Source organism: Varroa jacobsoni, unplaced genomic scaffold (genome assembly GCF_002532875.2).
Source record: "Varroa jacobsoni isolate VJ856 unplaced genomic scaffold, vjacob_1.0 scaffold_862, whole genome shotgun sequence".
NCBI lineage: Eukaryota > Metazoa > Arthropoda > Arachnida > Mesostigmata > Varroidae > Varroa > Varroa jacobsoni.
This window is the reverse complement of record NW_019213764.1, coordinates 42,325-53,379: the sequence shown is the minus strand read 5'-3', so window position 1 is coordinate 53,379 and position 11,055 is coordinate 42,325. Positions and strand designations below refer to the sequence as shown.

Here is an 11,055-nt window from a genome sequence, read left to right as displayed (position 1 = left end):
TACTTCTTGCGTTAGATCCTGGTAGGTCACTTTTTGCCTCGCCTGCTGACTGCTATCGCTGTTTCGAGGTTAGCAGATACGGTGGCGCCCTCCGGTGGTCGGGTTGTCTAACGGTTCTCTTGATCGGTAGTCTAGTTGATTCTCGGTTCTTCGTCCATCCAACCCACTCGTGTGTATGTGCGCTGTGTCGTTCCTATAAGGTTAGGGTCTATACTATTAGGTGTGAGTCCCTATGACTCGACATTAAGCCCTTTCTTTCAGGCGCCTTCTCTTTCCTCTGTTCGGGGCCTGCGCGGGAAACGAGCTTTCTCTTCTCCTCGTGCGCCGTACACCACGATCAGAGCAGCAGGCCGTGGTCCGAGCTGTGCGTTTTGGCTGATCCTTTTCTTATCATTACTGTTCTCGTTGTTGTCTAGTTGCCCTATACAACCTAGGGCACTTAAAGCCGACTGGTCGTTGTAGCATCCGATTCCGGTGATGCTGGGTTCCTTCCATTACTGCTACTACTGGCGGCGGTTAACAGCGATCTGACTGGCGTTTTGGATTGTCCTGCCAGACGGACGACTGCGCCACGAATAGTAGGGCCTCCTTTGCTATCCGCAGAGGGAGTGCAATCATTTTAATAGTTTTGTGTTCAACGACAGTTAGTCATTAGTGCGACGATCACTGTGCTAGTGGTGGTAATTCTAGTAGTACGTACTGTTGATACGTTGAGCGGCAGGAGCTGCAATCGCAGAAAGGGGTCGTTCGTCAGGGGAGCGGCTCGACAACGGAGAAACGAAGCTTCTACGTAGTGGGTGCATGGTGCTGCTCGTGGTTATGCAAATGAAAATGGTGGTTAGATAATTGTGGCTAATGAGATAACTATAACAGAGATCAGCGACAGGCCACTGGTGTGTTTTCTTTCTCTCATATCCTCTCCATCTGTGCCATTGAGGTCCTCGGTCGTTGGACTTAGTGCCCATATAATACCAAAAATTGATTAGATCGTCCTTTACTATTGGCAGGCAGCTGTACGGCTGTCTTCGCTTGACAGCCCTCGTCTCATCGCTGAGCGATCATGACCGCATGAGGATATCTTCGAATCCCAGCAGAACCTGATGGTACGCCACCGCCACCGTTAGTGGATTTGCATCTCCCTGATCGTTGTTGTCATCGGCGATGACTAGAGGGTGTCGGTTGATAAGGCAGATGTTGCTCGATGACGGTGATGCTACCACTGCACGTTCTGCAGGAGGTTGGGATCCGCGGTCTACGCTCAGTGCTCTAGAACGATCCCCCGCGCGATCGCTACCTATACCGTTACCGACGCAACAATTCGCCAACGGTTACCGTAACTACAGCCATTACGGCGACAGAAACAACAGCAATAGCTGGATAACAATGTGTAATCATCATCTAAATAAGACAGCTGATAACATGAATATTAAATACAACTATGGAAAAACGCTGGTAGAACAACAGGAGTGCTCTTCTCTATTCACCATAACAGCGAGGAGATCAGGAGAAGACCAGAAGGTCGAAGGAGCAAAAACAGACCATTTCGGAAGAGGAGAGGGCGGAGAAGCCAAAGTAGAAGGACGAAAAGACGCAAAACGAGCGGCTGGCGGAGTTTCGACGACAACAGCGATAATTAAAAGGGACGAAGCTTTAACATCGATGCTTAAGCGAACCTTCGTTCCATTTTCTATTATGTGCCTTGTGCTCCTTTCACAGCTTGGGTAAGTGTCTTTAAACCTTAGACATATTAAGCTTGCATCAGTAGGACGCTGGAAACATGTGAGGGTGACTCGGCGGAATGCATCTAAAAAAGTTCAGCGTAAAGTGGATTATTCATGTCTTTCGAACGCGATTACCTCAGTGTCTGTGTCCATCAACACGTGTTTTTCTTTGCGTTTTGCTATTACCTATCATATGTAGGTCTTGGAACATAGCCTTATTTACCCATTAACATTTGACTAAGTATAGCTAAAACAGCCCATGTATGCATGTATGTAAGTATGCTTTTTTTGTTTATGTTACTAACTACCTATACCGTGTATATCGTTTTTGTTATTACCCCTTCCTTAATAGCTGTATTGCTACTCATACACATAGGTGTATTGTCAAACTTATGTCTTCAATATTTTAGATGTTCCAAATACAATAGTGTATATAGCAAGTTATCGATAACAACACTATGTCATAAATACGGTAAAGTTATTATACCTAGAAGACATCAGCTCGATCCTCTACTATTTGACTGGCTGCTTCGGCCTATTACTTTGAGATTTAGTTGATATTATTCATCCTAATAATATTCTACCCACAACGGCAGTGTAAATGTGCACGGCAAGCCCCTTTCGTCATCACACACCAAAGAGAAGGAACCTCACTTGGCTAAAGCTGTACGTAAAGAACATCTGGTGATATGAAGAACAAGTATGCCAGTAAGGCGCATTAGATTTGCTAACGCATCGCTGATCGCGTATATATGACAAATAATACATTGAGCAATGATAAACAGGTAGTTTGCTTTGTCCGCGATGTAAAAGACGGCCATCGAACCAAAGTTCCCTTTTTCCTTCATACTTCGTGTATTCATTCATTTCTATCATTCTGCATCGCTTCTTCTTCTGTTGTTTTCTTTTTATATAAGGGTTAGTTAGGGGTACACTATTGTTTCTCTTTGTCCTTCGCTGTCCATCTGTTCGTCGCAGCGCGGAGCAAGATCAGGCTATGGTGACGATGATTATGACGATGGTGGTTTCACCTTTTGCAACCTAGCCCGATTCTAATAAGCTTGTTTAATTTTCTCCCTCTACCTAGACTACACTGCTTAGCCCGCGCCAACACGTACAATATGATACGACTGCTGCTGATTGCAACCAGTGTTATGACGTCAGTGTTGTGCCATAGGATGCTCATTGCGTCCTGTTGTCGAAGGCAACAGGGCGCAATGAGCATTTCCCCAGTCCTAGTTGTTGCCAGAGCGGTTTTGTCATAGCTTTTGGACATTCTGGACTCCAAGCAGTAAGAAGAAGGCTTTCAAGATGCCTTGGACCTATACAATGGTTTAACCCCAACACATACTCTGACACCTCTGGTAGCCTTCCTTCGCTATGTGTTGCTAGCCTGCTCCCACAAGCGCTGGACCCTACATTTCTTGTTCGCTCTCTTTTCTGTCGCTTGTTCTTTCTTCCCCCTTGTGCCCCCCGCTATTTCCTTATTCTTGTCACCATCTTCGTTGTAATCGCCTTCATCTTTTTTAAACGAGAAGCGGCGATTAAGTCTGTGGCAGAGATCCTAATAATAACTTGTTCGTTGTCCACCATTTATCAAAGCTATTACTGCCTTGCGCTGCCTGTTATCCCGTTTGGAGCTTTCCTGTCGTACAGCAGAAGAAGTCGCAGAAGTAGTAACCGCATCGGGTACACCGCAGCATTTAGGCGATGTTCCAAACACCTCAAAATTCACTTACTCTTCATTGTCCCGTTATCTGCCTCATAATACTGTTAAAGTGATAGTAGTTAGTGACCATGGAATGTTTCAATGCTGGGCTGGCCGTTGAAGATGTGCTGGGCTTATTGAGATTCCGCTCGATAACACTGAAAACGACGTCCGGAAGCAGCGTTTTTCACCTTATTTTCCCCGCCGCTCCACGAATCGGCCCGCTGTCTTATTCTCAACGCGCGACTCTGTTCCCTGTTGTTTTAATATCGCTGTGCCATATTTATATTGGCCAGACAAGACCAGGTGACGGTCATAGTTGTGGAAAAGGAACCGATGGAATACTGAATGGAAGTCACGTTTGCCAAGCAACAATAGCCAAAAATGGCAGTGCCGCTAGCTGCCGAAAACGGAAAGTCTAAGTCGGCCTGTGGCCGTTTGTGCGCCTCTGCTTGTTCAGCTAAACAGAGGCAACGAGAGTGCAGGACGGCATTGAGTAACGCAACTACAGATGAAAAAGATGAAAACCGCTTCTAAAAACTTTGTTCCAACCGGCTGGGGCCTTTTGTTGTTATTTCTGTAGGACTTGATTCCCCCTGCAATTGACACGGTTGCCGGTATTACTGATCATCCTGTCCTACAAAGTTGATTAATAGAAGCCCAGAAGCCTTTTCCACCCTCGAATGACGGCAAAGGCCTGATGATCTGCGGCAACGGGCCAATGAGTACGGGCAGTAAAAGTTTGTTTCATGTCAGCTACTTCTAACAATACTATAGTTCCAACAGCCATCTGACGTAACAATACGGCGTGTGTGGCTAGCATTCTATTGTCAATTTTATCTATGACAGTCTAGCCAGCCGGTATCATGGGCGTAAGCTCTTCGTTGTGGTTTTGGTGTTCTTGACGATTTGTTATTTGTTAGTTGTCATAGGAATAGCTGAATGGGGAACCATAAGGGCCACCGGAACGGTGTGGCTCTGCGTCGAACCAGAGCGACCAACATCGGTCACTATGATAACCCTCTATCGAAAAGTTCCCCGAAGACACACGTTGTCTCGATCGGCTGGAACGCGTGGAGGGATCTTCGCTCCCCGCCCCGCATTGTCCCAATGGTTGCAATGCGAAGAAATAAAAAGCAGATAATCTTTCATGGATGATGTATGACAGATGGCTTGACTCTGTGGTGATTCGAACATTTCGCCCTCGTCATTGCTGCTGGTAGCGAGGGCCTCCATGGAAATGATACAGATCATTATGATTCCGCTACTTTTTTTGATGATGATGCAGTTGATGCTGATGCTTACGATGGCACTAGTACGGCCCGAGGGCATGACGTTAGCTACTTGGAGAGTAACGTCAGTCCAATCGTAGTAGATGTTCGGCCCCATCGTATATTAAAGCCACTTTTCTCCTTACGAAGTCTTTGTATCTTCGAGCATTCCGTACAGAAGTAACGTTGGTATCCGGTTATCAAAAAAGGTTATGAACGGAGACGATGCTTTTTCGTAGATACTAATAATCCGGCGCTAAAACTAAGAAGAACAGCAATGCTTTCAGCAGACCTTAATACCTCTTTTGCTACCAAAGCAGCAGATGCGGCAGTCAGCGGTATAGGTGAACGCCTATAACGATACATATAAACTGGTGCTGTCATAATACGTCCTCCATTTATAGTAACGCATTGGCCAGTGTCAGTATTATCACTTTAGCCGAACGTAAAGTAACAATCGTAACACAATCGTGTTTGGGCGTTTAACTTTTTTTTATATGCTTTCGGAACCAGCTTAGCTAACTAAATTTAAATCGTATTCGTCCTACGTACGATAGTTCTGTGTCCTTACCATCTAGCTGATCTCCGAAAACGTCTTCTCCATAAACTCTCTACCACACCAGCCATCAGAAGACATTCTTGCTATTTATCAATGTTTCTAAGCGCCACCTAAGCGGATAGTAGCTTCTTATCCCATTTAAATGCCTGAACTTCGATTCGTGTGAAAAGGGTCGATAGGCTTTTTGTTGACAACAAATTGTGTTCTACACACACATGTATCGCGTATGTTCCTCTTGTGCATCGAAAATTCAGGCTTGAATGAACAGTACAGAAAAATTGCTCTATAAGGCTTACTACTCTTATTATGACTTTTGACCTCCATGTCCCGTATAAGATGTTAACCGGACTTGCTGGATCTCGATCCTTTCCACTGACAAAAACTGTATCACCTAATGAAAGACTTGGTATAATGCCGTGTGATGACCAAACTAGGATTCTGCGCAACTTACCACTGCATTCCCTCTTGTTACCATTGGATAGTCGCATGTATTTTTTTAGCAACTTTTTTAGCGAACACCTTGCTGATCCGCTAAACAAATATGCCCTTGAATTTGGCGAGAGATGACTCCATATGAGTAAGGCATTCTTCCTTGAAGCGGACTGCGGCAACGAGTGTGGGGCAGAGTTTGCTGCCATCATATAGCAATCAAGAAGGATTTCTTCATCTCTTCCACATCTCCCTTACTTGAAACCCTCTCGTGCGTTTGAATTAGGAACATCCTTGAACACAGATCAATATACATATGCCTACTCAGCGTTCCCTAGACAGGGATTTCCTAGCTAGAGGAATCGCTAACTGGGCGATACGACAATAATAGTCAGTCAGAAAAATACTAAGTTCATTAACTCACCGTATATCATCTTTTCGCCTTGCCTTTGTTAGACCGATAGTATTCAAACAAAAAAAAACCTTTGTAAAGGTAAACGTGGCTCTGTTCTTGCAGCTTTGGGATTCGATATTCCTTTCTGGTCCTTTACAATTTCAGTTCAAAAATTTTCGGGTAATTGCAATCCCGCATAATGGCGACACCTGCTTTTATGCCATGATCGCATATACACTGTCACGACCACGTATTTCGATAAGCTAAAGACAGGAGAACGGCCTTTTCCTTCAAATAAAAATGATTAAATGCGTTTTGTGTGTTTACCTACAAGTAACTGTTAAGGCTTGCAACTACACCACCCCGTATGATTCAGTGTTGACTCTTCACAAATTACGACGCACTTACAGCGACGCTAGGCAGCCAGTGCAAGGTCTTGACAAGCATAAGGCCTACTAAAAGTGGCGATAGAAGCAATGCGTATTATTCTGGAGCAAGATCAGCCCGTTGGGAGAACGAAAAAGTTCTTTGCCAGACCAAGAGGAAAGGCCCTAAAGCGATGAAAAAAGAGAAGGAGGAGCTCGGAGCTACCCGGGTACACAGTGGCAGTAGGGAGAGTTGTAGTAATAGCAGCGGCCATAGGGGTCGCGTCGGTTATGTCGTCCTGGCAATAAAGGCCTTTCAAGCGCGAATTTGACTGACGAGAAGAGGTGCACGTAGCAAGGAATCGACACTGGCTGTCCACTACAGCTTCTCTTCATTATCTTTCGACGACTTTTTCTCAGCGCGTCTCAATTGCTCCTAGTCCTCTGTACTTCCCTTTTATTCTTTCATTTATTTCCTTAAGTGTAGTCATGCAGTCTTTGTTATTTTAGGGTCTTAATATAAATCTTCGAAGTTTCTTTGGTCTTCGGCGTGTCTGATCGCAGTACATACGCCGATCTAACAAACAACTACTTACAGCAAATTTGTATTGTAAAAGAAGACTCTTGCGGCATCGTGTGAATATGTAGCTGAAACAGCTCATGTTAATTTCCAGCAGTTCATGTTCGTGTACCAAAAGAAACAATGGCAGCATTCATCGTTCAACGCCAAGAAAATAAATGTTTTGCACGGAATCGTAGGTACAGAAGATGCTTGATGACCCAAACAGTTTGATTTACTTTCACTCGCTGTCCACGAGACTAAATGACCTTATTCATCGTAAAGGAATGCAGGACTCGTAAGTTTGAATCTACAAATAGATAACACATGCTTCACCTAAGACTCGTCTTCGCAAGTACTCGATTAGGTTAACCGGCATCATTTAAGAAATTTCAAATTAGGCCAGGGTCGTTCTGTTAACGACTTCTGGTATTACATGCTATCTTACACTCGATTCTGGACGATTTCTGCATTTAGTCTTGTATGCAAAATGTCGTTAGGCAACTGATTAAAGGACAGAAGACCAGTGGGCAAGACATTTTTGGGACTTGTGAGGGCGACGTAAGGAGGGCAGATCGTACCGTTTCCGCAAATAGAGTTGAGAGAATGATCGATTTGATAGCCAGATATCTGAGCCACAAGTCCTCTCGAACCTTAAGTCGGGCAGTGTTAGCGCAGCATTGGACGTATCGCTGCTGTCTAAGATCAGGACGATGCAGAAGAGAGCTCTGTTGCAGTGTCACCTGAATTCCTGTTCTCCTATCAGTAGATACTGCGAAACCGGATGAAGAGGTCTTCCATAAATTGCCAGTCGACAGTATAATTACTCTACTTGAGTCCGGAAACATTGATTTCTGGAAAGCGTAAACTAATAGTCTAGAGCAACCTGAATAGCGCAGCTCCGAGAACTGACATGGGCGATACCAAAAGATTTTGATTAATGAAATAGTCTTTGAATGCTAGAATGCGATACATCTAGCATATTTATATTGTTTCTATATTTTATTATGGCTGATTTAAATCTAAGTAAGTAGATTCGAATACGGGCTATGGTTGTTGCCGAACAGTTGTACAACGAAAATGAAGTTTGTAAGAAATGCACATGAATTTAAACGTAGAGTTGTTTCTAACAGAGTTTAACGTTGTGATTTATGTGCTTCAAGTACTTCATAATGGATCAGTTCTAGATTGTACCCTGCACAGGGTTCTGCGTTCATTTAACCGTCAATCCATTTACCTATGGACCAAACCCGGTACACAATAGCCTATAGCGACCATTGCTAAGATTCGCACATTTCAACGCGCTGCTTGAGAACATTTTTGGGGAGCTAATAAAGTGCAGCAAACGAAGCCATTTATTTTACTACTAAATGTTGGAATATATATATATGTGTGCCTTCTCGCCAGGTATTAGTTCAGGAAATATGCAATGATGCAAAACAACCGCTCTTTTGAGAGAGCTGAGGATACGTGCGTTTAGAGGAGGCTATTGTCCTTTTAGTAATTGTTTTCATCGTTGTTTCTGTTGTTCATTGAAAACAACTCATAGATCAAGTAATGAAGAGGTTTCATTTCTCATGACCGATCTTTTCGATATTAAATTAAATTTTTCTTAAATAAATTAAAATTTTCTATTTTGGGTATACTTCAAATCGTGGAAGATGATAATGTAAAATTTTTTTTGATAAATCAAGCGTTGTTTACATCATCACAGGGCATACACAGCACTTCACGCTTGTTGTATTAAAAATTGTATTCATAATACATAGGTTAGATGCTTGCAGCCTATAAGGCGTTTATTTGCTAATCGGCTTGAACGACCCAGGCCACATTGAGGTGGTAGATAATGAAAAATATGCTAGCAATTGGAAAAAAATGGAAGTATTATGACTGGCCTTTCGATTTATTGCTTTTGTCAAGCCATGACCAGTCTGAAGTGTAAGATAATCCTATATTGTCGATACAAATTCGTAATTCGACCAATTAGTTGATACAAATACCATACAAATACAGTACATTTTTGTTAGTTGTAACGTACAATATCTATACATTTATTGGGTCGGACTTCTTCGTCATTGGCAAGCCTTATCCTGTATCGACCTTCTACAGACTGAAAATGCGACGGCCTAGCGTGGTTCGTCGTTGACTGCGCTTGATTATCCCGAGCTTTACAACCTGCAAATTGACACACAGATGACATTGCCTCACACAGCCGTTCCTGTCGTCGAGGTCGTTCTTTGAGCTGCCCGTATAATTCAGACATCAATTCGTCTCTACCTTGATTATAAAAAAAGAAAAAAAAGTGATAATACACCTACTTAAGAAATTCATAGAACCTGCCATATCAGCGTGGTTGGTTCATGGATCCACGGGTCTTCGGATCCTTTCGCATAGCCGGTCTTTTGTAGCTCGTGCTCTAGAATATGGCCAAAAGCTTTCTGTCCCTGTTCTCGGTGCAGAACTAGATTTTCAACTTTCGAACGCCGTAAGTGACACCTTTAATCACTGGCTAAAAAAAGTCAACTTCTTGCAGTATCACAGGACGTTGCTTCCTCGAGCTGGTACAAAAACCCAACTCTTTTTGAGTGGAAAGCCTTGAAACACCGGAATCCCTGGCACCGACAACAATTTCGTAAGTAGGATCTATATATGTATATATAGATATGTATATATATATATATATATAGCAGCATACTTCGAAAGGTTGACAGAAACCCGTGTTTCTAGCTTTCATCCAAATAGAGACGATGTCAGACGACAGCCGCGCATTTCTTATTTACACTTGACATGGACAAAATAGTGCTTTTGTATTTGAATTTTATCCGAATATACCTCTTCTTTATATCGATAGCGGAACGAAACTCTTCGTCATACGGTATCACTAGATAGTATAGACGCCATTTTAGGGTATAGTATTGCGATGAAGTGGTTTATTTGGCATCAGTGTTCATGTCTGTCGCGGTAACGACATTAGGAAACGAGGTTAATTTTGCCGTTCCCTTCGTGCTGGCTAAAACGACCTTCAATTGGATCCTTAGGCCTCGCCTTACTTGTACTATTCAACCTTCTCCTGCTATTTGCATTAGTAAAGGCAGGTTCCGTTAATTCTCTCTGTTCCGCTAGGAGGCGGTAAGGAATATATCGCTCAATTGATACTCAGACTGCCCAAAATAGTATTACTTATTTTAGTTTGGCTGTATTATGGCTGACCGATTGCGTCTCTTGTGATAATTTTCTATAAATGTACCTGTCTATATTTTGCGTTTGCGTCTACATGCTTCAGTGCATTACATTGCATTACTTGATGAAAGTCGAGAAACCACCAAACTGGCTGGCTTTTTCAATGAAAATTAAAGTCTTGGCCAAGTGTATAGTTCTCTGAAACTTCTTTTAATAATGCTTTTTCCCAACTCAAATAGCTTTCTTATCCTAAAGTGCAGAGCGGATAAAAGAGCTGAAACACTAGTCTACAGCATAGCAAGAAAAGTTTTCAGGGAACATCAATTAGAAAAGATGTGAAAAGTGTTCCTTTTCACACATAACACACAAATCGTCACCTGATTGTTACGATTTAACCTTATTTCAAAACGAGCAGCTGTTTTTTAACCAGTTGTGAATACTATTGTAAAAAAACAAATTTTCCTGCTTGCGGCTGATAGGTCAGATATATTGATCTAAGACGTACCAACTCTCTAGGTAAGTAAACTCTAATAGAAAAACGGCTAGTCCATCCTATTATTTAATACGGACCATTGTTTATGCAGTTAGAATAAATTATAATGATGTAGCGACCAAAGTGTGTCGTTATAACGATTTGATAAGCAGGAGTAAGGGTTGACGGAGTATGTCTTTAGAAGGGAGTGAGGCACAGTTGGTGGTTACCAATGCCGATTTTCCCAAACGACCGTCCGTTTCCCTATACCGTTCGCTTTTTGCATAGTACCCGCCACCGATTTATAGAACCAATCACTCAAAAGTACTGCCAGGTACTCAAGAGTAAAAAAGAGAACGTTATCATCCTAGTTAAGTAATTAAAATTTCATTTATAA

The 11,055-nt window shown here is 42.7% G+C and overlaps 1 protein-coding gene across 2 annotated transcripts in view; it reads left to right on the top strand.

Annotated features, from left to right (window-relative positions):
* The first annotated feature begins 339 nt into the window (after positions 1–339).
* The window catches only part of LOC111264473 (gamma-aminobutyric acid receptor subunit beta-like), a 29,199-nt gene continuing 18,483 nt past the window's right edge, over positions 340–11,055 (top strand). For both annotated transcript variants that reach the window (XM_022840417.2, XM_022840414.2), the window contains exon 1: positions 340–1,721. In XM_022840417.2, coding sequence (XP_022696152.1) covers positions 1,162–1,721 — 560 coding nt within the window. In that variant the 5' untranslated portion in view covers positions 340–1,161. The remainder of the gene's footprint in view (positions 1,722–11,055) is intronic.